The sequence below is a fragment of the Thunnus thynnus genome, chromosome 13 (assembly GCF_963924715.1).
Source record: "Thunnus thynnus chromosome 13, fThuThy2.1, whole genome shotgun sequence".
Lineage (NCBI taxonomy): Eukaryota > Metazoa > Chordata > Actinopteri > Scombriformes > Scombridae > Thunnus > Thunnus thynnus.
In genome coordinates, this window is record NC_089529.1 from 8,613,811 (window position 1) to 8,630,509 (window position 16,699).

The 16,699-nt window shown below is 40.8% G+C and overlaps 1 protein-coding gene across 1 annotated transcript in view; it reads left to right on the forward strand.

The window, feature by feature from the left end:
* The first annotated feature begins 3,067 nt into the window (after positions 1 to 3,067).
* The window catches only part of pcdh1a (protocadherin 1a), a 94,756-nt gene continuing 81,124 nt past the window's right edge, over positions 3,068 to 16,699 (forward strand). Inside the window, exons 1-3 of the mRNA XM_067607636.1 lie at positions 3,068 to 3,687; positions 12,213 to 13,027; positions 14,110 to 16,293. Coding sequence (XP_067463737.1) covers positions 12,233 to 13,027; positions 14,110 to 16,293 — 2,979 coding nt within the window. The 5' untranslated portion in view covers positions 3,068 to 3,687; positions 12,213 to 12,232. The remainder of the gene's footprint in view (positions 3,688 to 12,212; positions 13,028 to 14,109; positions 16,294 to 16,699) is intronic.

Genomic DNA, 16,699 nt, shown 5'->3' on the forward strand with positions numbered 1-16,699 from the left:
TATCAATGCATATGCTTAGACACCATCAATAGTTCAACTAGTGTGCTGCATAATAACATTTATTCACATGTGGATAGATTCACAAGTAACTGGAAACCTAATTTTAGTAATGATGAATAGTATTTGCAAATCAGATTTGTATCAGTGCATCAAAGTTTGCTTCATAAACTGCTGACTCTTTTTCTCAGGGCTGAACGGTTCAAGAATCATGGAGTTTTCTTTTCACAACACTGCTCCTTCTATCCCTCAGTTGACCCATCTGTAAGTACTCCTGCTCCACAAGTGGATGTGCTACAAATCTGAATGCAACATATTCTTCAACCCTGTCTGCCTGAGAGGTGAAAAGAAAACAGAAGGAAGGTGAAGGAAGTTTTTCTCTACAGTGGCTGAAATTTCTCAGACTCTATTTTTATTGTGGTGACATTTAAAGAATAAATCTATAACAAATCACATGACAGAAAACTGCTGCTGCACTGATGCCTGGGGGTTTAAATGTTGCTGCACGTCTGGCCACACCTCTGATGTCACAGCGGGTGATTTCCATCAGCTGTCAAAAACACCTGCTGTGACATCACTGACTGGGATGTGACCAGAGCTACAGCATCCTTGAACATTTGTACCTATAGAGAATAGTGCAGCAGCACATTTTTTACCCACTCTCATTCAGTGTGGATTTACTCTTCAAAGTGACAACTTTGGTTGCAGATTTTTAACTTGTTTTCTTTTACCTCATTGTTTCTATCTTTAGATTTATTCTCCCCTGTGTTATATGTGCTATGTGTATGCGTGTGTGTGTTGTAGTGTCTGTGTTTGTCTTTTCTCTCTATATGAAAGTGTGTGTGTGTGTGTGTGTTTTTTTGGGGGGAGAGAAGGTGCTCTAGGTGTGGTATGTGATAAGAGAATAGATGTAAATATATACAGATCACATTCACACACTGTGCTGCAATAGCAAACAAACCATGAGCTTAGAATTATAACATTCTGTCTGCCTTCAGAGCATTCAAGCCTGCTGAGCTTCAAAGTTTTCAGCATCAAATGACAAAAATAAAGACGGATCTCAAAAACATTTTTTTTTTGAGAAAGACTTGCTTACATAACTGATGCTTGTTGAATGTGTTGAGATTTGACAAAATCAGATAGAACCTTAAATAGTATGACGCTGTGATATTCGGGACACTGGCTTTCAGACAATGTGTTGGCCAGATATGAGGGGCAGACTGTTTTGGGGGAATTTGGTAGAGTTTGAGGGCCTTCTCTGCCTTTCCTCTGATGCGCTGATTACCCTTGACTTGTCCTCGTTTGCCTCTCTCATATTCAAATATGGCCACCAGGAAAAGGTGAGTGGGGATCAAACAGACCAGCCACTAATAAAGACATCAAATGAAGCAGTATATCAGCCCACACTCTGTCATCTCTGAAACAGACAATGCCACTGTTGAATTGTGGCTTGGTCTGTCTCTACTGTTTAGTTTAAGAAATGCATGAGTTTCAATAAATTAATTATATGAATACCACATGCCTGACAAAGATCCTCTGACTGAAACAATAATAAGTTGATCAAACAGGTAGTTAATGTAAGTCACAGTCTTAAGTTCTGATTTTGATTGATGTGTTTTATAGTTTGATTTGTAGTTACAAATAAAATAAAGCTGAACAGCTGAGAAAATATTCGATTAAACAGCAAAACATAATCAAACTGAATTTCTGTTCACTGGCAAGAAACCTGAATTTGAATAGTTTGCAATGACAAAGTCTCACTTTACATTAGGCTTTAAAAATGTAAAATCTCATATAATGATTTGAATCAAATGGTTGGCTGTCCTTGTTGCGAAACTGACACACACTTTCCTAAATATATGGTTTTCCCTTTTATTAGTATTCATATAAATGTTAACTTCTGTTCCTGTCTCTCTACCTGCTCTCTTGTGAGAGAACTTATGGGCCACCTGTGAAAATATTTAAATGTTATTAGTATGGCTGGTGAAGAGTAGCATAGCAGTGGCAGTGCGTGGGCGGGAGCTCTAATATGATTGGCTCAGGGACACTGTAAGCCTGAGTGGCAGCCCTTAATGGGAGCCCTGGAGAGGTAACCCAACAGCTGTGTGTTTGCAGCTAATGAGAGATGGGGGAGGAGTAAAGGATCACAGACTGGAAACACTGATAAACTCTTGCTTGAGAATGGCTGGGGAAGATAGGAAATCAAATTTTCTCCGGAGGACATTGCTTAAGGCTTTCCTTTGTGACAAAACCCGCGTTTGACTCATTGCTCCTGGTCCATTGAATATGCTTAAGCAGTTATGATCACTGACATCAGTGTTTTGGAAGAAAGGAAGCGAATAACTGTGGCGTGGGATGGATTTCGCTCCCTGCTGAGCCATGCTGATTTATAGCCCTGAGCAAAAGCATTGTTTTTTGGGGTTTTTTGGGGGAGGGAGGTTAATTACACTGCTGCAGTTTTAACAGATGATGTCAGACATAACTAGTTTCTTCCAGTGTACACCAACAGCAAAGCCTTTATAGTGATTTTTATTTTCTTCACTGGCAAGAAACCAACATATTATAACATACATCACTCCAACATCAAGCAATGTTCGATTCCCCTAATTTCCTCAGCTGATGTAGTATTACTTCCCTTACTACTTATAATAACCGCCTGAGGGTGGCGCCAAATGAATAAATAGTGGCCAACCAGCTTCCATTTTTAGGCCACTCATTTTGCTACATGGAATGCATATCAACAAGTACACTGTCAGTGCAGGGCTACCTGTTACATCAAATTTAAACAAGTTGCACAATCAGTGCATTTTAATATCAAAAGACGCGCCGATGGTTTTTGCAGCAGGAATAAAATGAATGCAGGACGTGCTCAGCGCATGATATGCTGATTTAATAAGGTTCATTTCCCTATTTGAGGTGACCCAGTTTGACGAGATCTTCTTAAACTGTAGGAATCATACAATTTCCTGGTAGACAGCTCAGGCATAATGTGATGTTGAGTGTGAAGTTGCTGTGTGCTGCGGTGGATGGGAGCCCCACCTCCTCCCACGCTCTGATGAGAAGAGAGAGAAAGAGCGAGGGAGAGAGGGGAGCAACTAACCTACCCACAGTATCTCACCACTTGCTCTCTGGAAATGCTTCAGATTGCCTTCTTGTTTATCGCTTATCCATTGCGTTTAAACGGTGCAAAAATGACATCTATCATGCTATCGTTTAGACATCCAGTGCGTCCTTAGAGTGCGCTTTAGGCTACTTCTGTCAGGGGAAGCGCTGGAGAAACTTGGACCAAAGGGATGCGCCAACGAGTGCAAATCTTGGCAGGGATCAGTTATTGAGGATTGAAAATGGCACACTGTAGGCTATCCCTGTGGAATGAGCCTCCTCATTTTCCAGCTCTGTCATAAAATAATCTAAGACAAACCGCTCATAACTTAAAATATTTCCACGGACAGAAATCTGCATTCGCTCTACAAGACTGCCGGACGACGGTGGATGCAGTATCCAGAATTTTGATGCGGAAAGTTATAAATGCTATGAATGGATTTTGTGGCTGCTTAAGTTATTTTGATGTCAGCACTGTGACGGAGGTTTGAGGGTTAGACACCTGCCTCTGGGAGCACCGGTGGACACACATCAGCTGCGGACGAATTGCCAACGCGACAAGCGCTCATAGAGAAGTCTCTGGCTCAGGTACTGAATTTACTGCAAAATTAACCAAGAAAGTTGGTTTGACTGGGTTGTTGAAGATGTGTGTTCCGATTGGAATGAAGTTTATTCAGAGAATATTTCTTACTTGTCTGAAGTGATGTCAAATAACAGGCCGTTATCCAAATAGACTGTTAATACAACAAGTTGTCTGCGCGTGCACTTTACAATAGACGAGCCGATACAGCAGCTGCTTGGTGTTACAGGTTGACAGGACAGGCTACAGTGATAGAAAGGCAACAGTCTAGATCTGTCACTTATAATAATGATGCGCTGCATGATTGATAAGACGATGCACTGCAAGTAAAACACATCCGAGTAAGCTTGAGGTCTAGCCTCCGTGAGTAATGGCATTAAGTCATTAACTCTGCATATCATTGCACTTCAGCTACAGTATGAGTGCGCTTCAATGTGATCTGTACTGGCGATCGGCTAATTGCATTTTATTATAGCTACCATTATGACTATGTGAAGCAGAAAATGTGATCCATTTGTATCATCGCTCTCTCGCCATCTCTTTATACTAGCTGCAAACATCATACTAATTGCCTTTATTAGTGGGTCTTTATTTGGAACGATTTTTGCGCAAATAATTCCGACGTATAGCCTGCCATGTTATTAACTAATCGGCAGTTTACATATTTAGAGGTTCGTGCATTCAGTTGAAGGGGGAAAAAATCTTTGGTCAGCGCATCCACACGGGTAATCTCCTCTGCTCTCCAGTGAGAGTCTTGGGTGTTGTTTCTCGCCACTCCACCGACCACCAGGCACATTTTAATAGTCTGCTTTACATAGTCATGTCGGTCTAAGTTCCCACACACACTGTAGGCTACAGGGCCGTCAAAACAAACCACATCAAAACAGGCCTGTAACACAGTTTTACCCCATATCTGACAAACTGGCTATAAAGCATAAACCTGATGAATGTGATGATCAGTCGATTATGAAGCTGTTGTGCATGGAGGTTCGGCCAAAAACAGAATTAATCGGCTCTGACAGTAATTCTTGGGTTAGGGTTAGGGATATGATCAAGTATCTGTCTGGCTGTCTTCCTCTCTGTCTTAAGGTAAAATGATAAATAAGCAGCAACTGAACAGGCAATCGTCTTAATTTCCAATATATATCATCATCACCTGCCATGAAATCAGGTACTGTAGTTTCACAATTTTACTTTACAGACTTCCTCTGAATACTTAAGTGCTATATTGTACAATAAAATCCAATATGTTATGTACTGGAGTTGCTGAAGGGATGCTGAATGTTTGCCAGTTCGTAAACATATAAAATCAATGGAAAGGGTGCAAAGGGTTTTTATGATACAACTGCTCTAACAGGTATTTGAACTTAAGAGAGTGAACCTTCACAAAATACTGCTATATAAAAACACTAAAACACCAGCTGCAAAGAAATCTAACTAAAGTCTGGTTTTAGTAACATACACCGAACAAACAAAGAATATAAAGTGTGAACTGTCAGTATGTCGATATCACCCTCTAACTTTCTGGCAATGTCTGAATGCAGTCTCTTTGATCTCGGCGTATTTAATGGGATTTCTTTTAGTGCTAGGTGTGACCCTCCCATCAGAATTTTTTGTGTGGAGCAGCCCACATGAATAGCTGATTCTAATGCCAATGACCTTATCAAGTGTTTCCAAGCAAAGACCGTTGCTTTCACATCACCAATGGCCAGGGTGTACAGTCAGTAGAAATGTGTAGAGTAACATTTTGCAGTAAATTCAATTGGTGGACCGGCTGTGAGGAGACCCTTGGCTGTGATACTACCTATCATAAATCATGCTGGTGAGAGAGTAATGGATTTTACCTGTTATACTAGCTAAAGGCATCGAGTCAGCCAATATATCAAATCACATCAGTTGAGAAAATCATTAAATCATCCTTTATCTTTCAACACTCTAGCAAAGCAGGGAGGAGCACATCCTACAGCAGAAATGCATGAGTTTGATTTGTTCAAAGTAACAGGTGAAAATTCAGGTTCTGGATTTGCTGCTGGATCCTAATCTTTCCTGCAGTTACTTCAAAGCAAGCAATTAGTACAGTACAAAATTATCAGTTTTATTTCTTTGCTTTAATGACATTTTCCCAACACAACACTAACCCTTTGACATATTAGTAATTTACAATCATGCCTCAGTTGTTTTTACGGTTGAATCATTTTTGCTGGACCTGTGGACTCTGCCAACTTAAAGAGCAAATGTCACTCAGTCAGTCCCTGAGTTGACTCAGTCAGCAGGTAGTCTGTCTCTATGGTAACCAGAGTCAGGCGCACACGCTCCGCAAAACAGTCATTTTGTTTTTCATTTTTTAAATACCCTTTTTAATGTATTAGTTCAACACTCATATGTATGCAGCCACACACTTTCATTTTATTTTTCTACTTCTCCCACTTTAAGCCAAAATCAGATACATCTTACACAAAAATGGCAACACATGATATCCTCTCTTTGAATACCATTTAAGATAATGATTGCAAATTATTTTCTTTTACAAAATAGTGGGTTGGTCATGTCACACTCAGGAAATACTGTAGATGATGATGATAGATTGATGATGTTATTCTCTTTGGTGATAAATACTGTAAATGATGAAATACACTTTAAACTCTTGTACTCTAATTTCTGACAGATTGAAGTACCGCTTTGGTATCTCCTACACATAAGGTTTATTCAATCAAACTCAGTCCTTTTTACATCTATATTTTCCACCCTATATTTCCCCTCATAATCATTAACATCAGTGATTGATATTTGTACTGAACACTATCTACTGGTCCTAACTACAAATATATATTGCTTTTCTTTGATAACCACACAGCTATTAAGATATACAGTAGATGCTTTGTGCTTGGCACTAGTGTGCCCAATAACTTCTTCATCTCACAGCACATAGTTTAAGATGCACCAGTTAACCTTGTGTTTTCCCCTTTCTGCCAACCTATAATATGTCACCATACCTAATGACAGTTCGACAACTGCCTGTGGTTCAAAAGCTTTTTGGCACAACACATGTGGAGTAGTTTTGGTATGATTGTTTGTAAATCAGAACAGGATCCTTTCATAGGTGCCAAGGTGGTATAGATATTTTTGCATTTTCTGCTTATCAATATGCAGGCAAACTCTGGTTGGTGGAGTAGTGGGTGTGATTTTTTTTTTAAGCTGGGTTGGCACCAGTTTTTCATAACAAGTCATTGTTAAAACTGAGGTCAGCACCCCTGGCCTCATTAAGGCAGGGGTGCAGGCAACTGTGCACAATTTGACACAGGTATGGACAATGATAATAGACATGAAGAAGTTGAAATGTGCTCTTGAACAGTGTGGTCAGTTAGGTGGTGCACTGTGTAAGGGCTCCAGGTGAGACTCAATCAGACCTTGCAGTTTGACTGGTGTTTAGCTGCCAGTGAAGTCTTTCACCTTCTCTGTGAGAAGCAGAGCAGCAGTACTGTCACCAGGCACTGAGCCTTCAGGGAGAGGTGCAGGGATAGAGGATTGTAGCCAGTTGCTAGGAGGAATTTTAGGAGTTCACTGTCATTCAAAATGACAGTAGAGGAAATGGTAGAAACATGAGGTAAGGGGGAGATCAGAACAAAGGGGAAGGGAGCCACGGCAAAGTGTGAGGACATATCCCCCTATGCCTGTGTCCATTATTGAAATTCTAGTCTTGTCTTTTTTTCTATGGAAGTTGTTGCAACTATTCCAATATTCTGATTGTAAATCCAAAATCTTTGTTTTATCCTCTTTTGCATATTTTGTTTTCCAACAAAACAAATACAGTTTTCTTAAATTATTAAAAGGCTAAATTGTGATATAAATTATTTAGCAATTTGGAGAACCAGCATTTCCCACAATATCATTTGATGCTTATATGCCTCTTCTGTCTTTTGAACCGAATACCTGGATGAATACCTGGTCTATAAACATTTTTTGACCCTTAGGTAAAAAAACAAACAAACCGCGATATAGATATCAATCACAACATTTCTACATATCAGTGAAACTCCAACATAAATGACAACAGACTCCCAGGTGACACAGTGGACAGGAGTGAGAACCACTTTCCTTGCTCTTAGAGCCATTATCTTTAGAGGTCATTGCCAGGTGAAGGGGTATGCTTGGGTGAGCTTCTCCTGCAGGTTGTGGGGCTGTGGAGTGATGGCCATGCTGGGCATGAGTCATGAAGCATGGACTTTCTAGTCTGGTCTTGTACTTAGACTTGGCACCCCTGATGGTCTTAATAAGCTGGGTTTTGGCCAGGCAGTGTTATTTCTGTGTGGCAAGCCTACTCTGTGATGTTCCTCAGGGTCCTAAACTCCCTTGCTGAGCAATTTTGTTTTGACTGCATTCTTTGTTGCGAAGTTAAACATTTTTGCAGGAGATATAGCAAATAGCAGACCAATCAGCCAGTTATAGACAGTCTTTGAAGGTCCACTTCCATACTGTGGTACAGCCTGCCTTCAGTTTTTCTCTATGCTGGAACCATCTGGGCCATTGCATGATCACAGTATGAGGTTGTATGCAGAATGCTGCTTCGCTGGTAGAGTTGAAGTTTTTTCCTCATTTAGACAGTGGATGCCTTGATTAAAACTGGAAAGATATTTCTCAAGAATATTTGTTGTTTTGTAGCTCCTCCTTAAGTGTCTGGCTCAAGGTGTTTACTTGTCTATTTGTGCTAGATGCTTTTTGCAGCATACAGTGCTTAAGGGAATTACTTTATGAGCCCTTTAGGCTGCAAAGGGCCCTAACAGCTATTTTAAAGGAAGTAGTGAGTACTGCACTCATACAAGTTGTATCACAGTAGGGGTCACCCAAGCATCAGGCAGGTCTAAGTTGTCCAGTGTTGTAGCTACCACAAAGTGTAATGGGTAGTCTGTGCACAAATGAAGAAGTTTCTGCAGTGATCCTCTTGTTTAAACACCACTGTGCTGCCACAGTGTTTGGGTGTTGACAGGTTGGACGTATTGACCATATGACCATCTCCAGTTATGCCAATATCTTCCCCACTTCTTTACATTCTCATTTCTCATTTGTTCATTTCAGTCCTTAGAGAAGCTAAGACCTTAACTATGGAAATGACAACGAAAACTATTTGATTTTAGCCTGGCTGACCAGGACTGTAATACAACAGACGCATTTGAACACAATGGAAAAACGAATCTCTTGTTCCTCCATTTGATTTTATGCTGAGTTATGTATTGCGATCTGCCTGAATCAGCTTGTAGTCATGTGGGTCTACTACACCATCTGGGATAGCAGATGATAACCAAGTTTTTCAGAGGAAAAGCGCTGAGATGCATGAAATGTCACTCCTAGTTGCGTTCAGCAGTTCTAATTTATCCATTTTGCTGTTCAGGTAGTGAACTTTGGTGAGACAAGCAGTAGTCCAAGAAGTCTCACATCCTCTAGCAAAAGTTCCCCTTCTCCACTACCTTAGCTTGCTTTGACATCGGGGGAAAATGATGCTGTCAAGCTTTTGATAAAATATGTGAGATAGCTAAAGAATGTTAGATAAAAACCCAAAGGCATGGTGTCAATATTCATCTGATAAGAGATTCTCACTGACTGATGATGATGATGAAACTTTATTGATCCCCACAGGGGCAAAACGCATATTTCACGAACAACATGAATTTTAATGTAAATGTAAACAAAGGGAAAAAAAGAACACCAATTCGCTTTGGCTGGCAGGCACGGTGCCATCTGGAAGACAGGCATGAGGCCAACTGGAAGACATTAAGTCATGAGTGTCATCAACCATAACAATCATGTCACTATCAAAGCACGCCTATTCATTCTAGAAGTGAATGCAACGGGAGGGGGACGGTTATAGCTAAACAAAACATAATGAAATTAATAATGGTTTTCATTTTTTCATTTTAAATGGCTGTTTGTATAAATAATTTTTGTAAACTTAAACTCAACTTTGGGGCGGCTGTAGCTCAGGAGGTCGAGCGAGTCATCCACTAATTAGAAGGTTGGTGGTTCGATCCCCGGCTCCTCCAGTCCACATGTCGAAATGTTCTTGGGCAAGATACTGAACCCCAAATTGCTGCCTCTGGCTGCGCCATTGGTGTGTGAGTGTGTGTGTGAATGGATGAGTGAGCATTAGAAACATTGTAAAGCACTTTGGATAAAAAGCGCTATATTGCTCATGATGAGCAGATTGGCACCTTGCATGACAGCCTCTGCAATCAGTGTATGAATGTGTGTGTGAGTGTTGGCATGTATTGTAAAGTGCTTTGAGTGGTTGGTAGGTTAGAAAAGCACTATATAAATGCTGTCCATTTACCATTCAACAGTGAATATTGAAAAAGAATTAGTTAAAGCACAAATACATTCTCAACCTGTGTGTCATCCCTGGGTTTCATTGTTATATAAGAAATAATTCCCAAGATGGCAATGCAATTAGTTGCTTTTATCTATTTGAGTATTACATTTCTTTATTCAGTAAAAACCTTCATACAAGCTCACGAGTTTAATGTAAGCAGGTACAGCAATATGAAACATTTACAATTAATATAGTACAAGTGTATCACAAATAATGATGTTTGGATGTTAAATGTCAGTTGTAGATATTAGAAATGTGTTTTGGAACGTATCCTCTGATTATGTTTTTACTCCTGTCTTCCTTTTTTTCTTGTACACATGAACACACAGAGAACACACTCACCATTCATGCTACATTGACTAGAGGGTCCCCCTGCAAATGTAAAAGGGACACATCAATAACTGTGCAATTAGTGCATCAATAACCTGCACTTCCAATTTTAATGTATTGAAAAGGAATTGGATTTCTCATTGGATTCTTTATATTTGTGTTTTGCTGTCTAGTTTAATGCATATTTGCTTTGCTCCTCTCTGGAACATTGTGTCGTGAGAGAAAATGCAGATTTACTGATTTTACTGATTCAAGCTCAGAATATCGGCCCATATTCATGTTTATTTCAATCAACTGTTTCTCTCCTTCTTTCTTGCTCACACCCACACAAACTATGGATGCTGTGATCCCACTTGTTCTTTCCCCAATTCCAACTACACATCGCTTTTTAACTAAAAATGGAGATGTTACCTCACTAACATTCTTTAAAGGCTTGCACAAATTTTAGTTATATGATTCAAGAAAGTTCTGTCTTGCAGTGTTTTGTTAAGACTGTGACTACGAAACAGTGTTGAGGTCCAGTCTGGCTACCCAGTCCATTTATTAATACGGATTTGTGTATCACTGACACATACAATGGATTCTGTACACAACAGGCTGCACTGAAATAATGTGTAGAAATTAACACTGTGGGATTAGTGAGTAGACACTCCAGATGCACCACACACACAACTGGTAAAACATTGCCACCACTAAGTTGTCCAGAGCACTGGACCTTGATACTTAACCTCAATGTCTGCTCACATTTCAATTACCAATAGAACTCTGCACACACACACACACACACACACACACAGGAAATAATTATAGTCTAAAATCATTGCAGCATGAAAAAAGCCAGAATTTCTTAGCTAGAGGGAATACAGATCAAAGAAGACACTAAAATAATGCCTCGTAATTACACAGTTGAAAGGTTCAAAATCAAACATAATGATTACAGTGTTTGAGCTAGCCAGTGGCAATGGAGTGTGGATGAAACTTTCTGAATTGTGCATTGTTGCAAGCTGCATGAGATGATAATGGCCAAGTTGCGTAATCTGCATGAGAAGAAAAGGCCTCACTGCCTCTATGACCTTTATGTATGCAAGATTTTGTTGTCACAGGCCTCTCATAATGAAATTGATGAAACAGTTCGGCTCTGTAAATAGACTATCTTGGCAGTTTCATAAGGATTTATTTTTGAGGGCATCTTTTACTGTATATGGAAGGTTATTTTTGAGCTACATTGCTTAACCACTTGATGTTTAGTGGTGTAATACTGAAATAATGAGTCTCTTCGGCTGGGTGGAATCACTGAGATTTTGTATTACATTTTTATTTGATTGCTGAAACAATCCACACTGGGCCCCAAGTTTTGTGTGTAAGCTCACAAGATATAATTTCTTGTTCCTACATCCTACACGTTCTACATGAAATTTGTAAAAACATTTATTGAAGCTATTCAAGCTCTGGCACTGAAAAGAAACCACACTGGGATATAGTTATTATTGCATTTTTTAGAATCCCTCTTTTCCCTTTGTTGTTGATGTCTAATTATTATGTTGTGCTTGCAGGCCTGTGGTAGGTTTTGGTGCAACTTATTGACAAAAATAATTCATTTTACAGCCTTTGAGTTATAATAGAACAATACTATGAAGAGCGTTTTTTGTTCTTTTTTCCTGCTGACTTAATATATCACCCTGGTCTTAATGAGTTCTGTGATTTTCCTTTGTAATAAAAGTTAAGTAATTATTGCCTCTGGAGCTTGATACAGATACCAAGCATGTTACAGCTAAATCTTTAAATATGATTTCCTGTAGGAAACAATATTTTGACACAAATTCTCTTCATTTCATTTTACAGGCAGATCTTCTGATGACCTAATGGAACTGAATTTACGAGTTGTGGTGCTTGGGCTCCTGGTGCTGCACTGTGGCTTCACTGAAGGCAGTATCCTGTACCGGGTCCAGGAGGAGCAGCCTCCCAATACTCTTATTGGTAGCCTGGCAGCAGACCAGGGACTGCCAGACTCAGGTCATCTCTACAAACTGGAAGTCGGTGCCCCTTATCTTCGTGTCGATGGAAAGACAGGAGATATTTTCACCACAGAGATTCCCATAGACAGAGAGACCCTGAGGGACTGTCGCTCGCTCGCTAAGGGTAAGCCCTGCTACCTGGAATTTGAAGTATCAGTGACAGATCTGATACAAAATCAGAGCCCACGACTCATTGAAGGACGCATTGAGGTACAGGACATCAATGACAACACCCCGCAATTTCCTTCTTCTGTGCTCACCATCTCTGTCCCCGAGAATACAATCATGGGGGCACTATTCTCCATACCTCTAGCCACAGACAGGGACTCAGACAGGAATGGTGTGAGTGATTATGCCCTCACTGCAGGGCCAGACGCAGCAACCCTATTTGGTTTACAAGTGGCTGACGACAGGGGTGGGAAGCTCCCACAACTCATTGTCCTGGGCAACCTAGATCGTGAGTTAAAGGATTCCTATGACCTCACCATCAAGGCAGTGGATGGAGGAAACCCACAGCGCTACAGCAGTGCTTTGCTGAGAGTGGTAGTCACCGATGCCAACGATAACTCACCCAAGTTTGAAAAGTCCACATATGAGGCGGAAGTGTCTGAAAATAGTCCAGTGGGGCACTCTGTGTTGCAGGTAGGTTAAATAAATTTTTAAAATCAAATTGCAGTCTGGGGTGTAATGTTAAATTGCAACCAAAATTGTTTATGCTGCTTGATGTACTGTTTTCAATTTTATATTCAGCAGCAGTGCTCAGCCAATTTATCAAGATGTTTTTGAAAAATTAGTCTGTGCATCATGTTAGTGCAGTGGTAATTTGTCAGATACAGTCTTCATGTGTAAATTCAAATCAAAGACAGATATTTTTATTCTGGTGTTGAGCTTTAAAATGTTTAAAAATAGAATTTAACCTCTAATGTAGAACTCTTGGGAAACCAAGGCCACTCACATATCATGCTCTTTATAATATTCAATATTTTTAAAATGAGTTTGTCTCACTCTGTTACTCAAATATGCATGTTAAGTGCTGGAAGTACTCAAGTATTAGCATATTATGCTTGTACAGGTAATTAAGCTGCTTATTGCTGTTGTTGTGCTATTATACTTGCAGAAATAGAGTTAGAGATACACAATGTCAGTGTAGGAGTAAGATGCTCTGTGTAGGATTTTCTCTGCATCCCACTGTGAAATTGCACTGACTGTCATGAAAGAAATAGCAGGCTTAATATTTTGCCATATGTTTTCATGTGAACCTTTCTCGAGCCCATTCTCAGGAATAAAAAAGGGAAAAAAAGATGGTAAATAGGCTGCATTTTATATCGCCCTTTTCTAGTCTTATCGACCACTTATAGCGCTTTACAATACTTGCCAACATTCACCCATTCACACACACATTCATACACTGAACGCAGAGGCTGCCATGCAAGGTGCCAACCTACTCATCAGGAGAGATACAGCACTTCCTATCTAAAGCGCCCCACAAAAGAGAAAAAAAGGCCAGTGACATAACCATCAAAAGCAGAGAGGAAGGGCAATAATAAAATATACAGAATGGAGCTGTTCATATGTTGTGCTTTGAAGAGTCATCCATTGATTAATGAATTAATTAATTGACCAATGATTAGCAGAGAAAATCCTACACTGGCTTTCTTTAAATCAAACCCTAAATTGCTTCACATAATTCATGCCTTTAACCATTCAATTCCTTCTGATTGTAGGTCAAAGCAAATGACTCTGACATGGGCCCTAACGGAGAAATTGAGTACACCCTTCACCAAGCTGTAGACCCAGTACCGAAACTCTTGCGAATTGATCGGTCCACTGGCATTATCTATGTCAAAGGGTCATTGGACAGAGAGGAAATCAGCAGCTTGTCCTTCTATGTGGTGGCGAGGGATAAAGGTCCTCAACCCAAAAGCTCTAATACATTTGTAACCATTGAGGTGACTGACCAAAATGACAATGCTCCAGCAGTGGAGATTCGTGGGATTGGTCTTGTGACTCACAGTGAAGGAGTGGCTAACATTTCAGAGGACATGCCAGTGGGAACAGCCGTTGCTTTGGTACAAGTGTCAGACAAGGATGAGGGAGAGAATGCTGTGGTCACTTGTGTGGTAGCAGGAGATGTGCCCTTCCAGCTTCGCCCTGCCAGCGACTCATCCAGTGACAACAAGAGGAAATATTTCTTACAGACCACCACTCCTCTTGACTTTGAAAGAGTTAGGGATTACCGAGTAGAGATTGTGGCTGTGGATTCTGGAAATCCAGCACTCTCTAGTACAAACTCTTTGAAGGTGCAGGTGACTGACGTGAACGATAACTCACCAATATTCTCCCCAACCTTGTTCGAGGTAGATTTTGCTGAAGAAAACCAACCAGGGGAGAAGGTTTTGGATGTTACAGCTTCGGATGCTGACAGTGGCACCAATGCGGAACTTCTCTATAATATTGTGGGAGACTCATCCATCAAAGGTCTGTTTGAGATTGACCCAAATACAGGAGAAGTCAGAGCCCGAAGCCCGCTTGATCGTGAGCATAAGGAACGCTATGAGTTCCGGGTCACCGCAGCAGATAAAGGGTCACCTGTTCACAAAGGAACAGCAACTGTTGTTATAAAAGTCATTGACCGCAATGACAATGACCCCAAGTTCATGCTTAGTGGCTACAGTTTTTCAGTTTTGGAAAACATGCCTCCCCTCAGTCCAGTTGGCATGGTGACAGTCCTGGATGTGGACAAAGGTGAGAATGCTCGGGTTCACCTGTCTGTAGAGCCTGACGGAGGGAAGTTTGTTGTTCAAAATGGAACAGGCACCATTCTTTCAAGCATCTCATTTGACAGAGAGAAAGAAAGCAGCTACACTTTCCGACTTAAAGCAGTGGATGGAGGAGAGCCACCCAGGTCTTCATATGTGGGTGTTACCATCAATGTACTGGATGAAAATGACAATGATCCTGTGGTCACCAAGCCTTCAAATTCCTCCTTCAGGCGCTTGTCACCTCTAGCTTCCCCAGATAGCCATGTGGAGGTAGTTGAAGCTGAAGACCTGGACAGTGGACCTAACGCAGAGCTGGTCTTCAGTATTGCTGGTGGAAACCCTTACCAGTTATTCCGCATCTCCCCTTCCAGTGGAGAGATCACTCTAGCAAAGGAGATGACCCGAAAACATGGTGGACTGCATCGTCTAGTGGTACGAGTGAGTGACAGGGGGAAACCTGCACGTCATGCCACTGCCCTGGTCCACATCTATGTCAATGAAACCATTTCAAATGTCAGCTTAGTGGAAGCCCTAGTTGGGCACAGTCTTTACACTCCACTGGACAGGGACATTGCTGGTGATCCTGACAATGGTTTTGCAGCACAGCGTAGTAACATTCTGTTTGGAAGCCTTGCCGGTGTGGCAGGTGTTGTCATGCTGATCTTGGTGGTGGTATTTATTCGACACCGCATACAGAGAGAAACTAAGAGTGGGTATCAGGCTGGCAAGAAGGAAACAAAGGACTTATATGCACCCAAACAGGCACCAAAGAATGCCAAAGGCAAACGAGGAAGGAAAGGAAAGCCTCAGAAGTCTCCAAAACCACTCGGGGAAGAGGAGGAGGTCAGCCTTCAAAAGAGTCTTAAGTTCAACCTTGATGGAGTCAATGATAGCCCCAGGATACATCTGCCCTTAACCTATTCGCCAGGCAGCCCTGATATAAGCAGGCACTACCGCTCCAACTCTCCCTTACCGTCCATTCAGCTGCAGGCCCAATCACCCTCAGCTTCACAGAAGCACCAGGCTGTCCAGGACCTTCCCGCCACCAACACCTTTGTAGGAACGGGAGGAGATGACAACTCTACTGGCTCAGACCAGTACTCAGATTACAGCTACAAGACCAGCCAGCCGAAGTACAACAAACAGGTAAAAAAATGCCTTGCAAAAAGTAATTATTGTGTAGATGGCCTGTTAGAGGAGTGGATGGTTGGTGTGTTGCTTTTGCAAAAAATATGTTTGTTTGAGGCTATAATAGAGCTCAATTTTAGATCTCAATTTTAGAGTTCACATATATTATTCTTATTGAGTGCAACAGTTCTTAAAAATGTCTTTTACATTTTGAAAAACACTCATATAGGACTAGAAACCAGAAAACCCACGATCTGTGTTGTCAGCTACAGTAATATGCCATGATCTACTCAAATGGCAAAAATGTGATATTACATTTGAATAATTTGAATGTGTTTTGTGTTATTGTTGTTCCATCAGTCTGGATTGTAAAACTGTAAAATTATATTTTACCACAGATTTGTTACTGTCACATCTGTCTTAT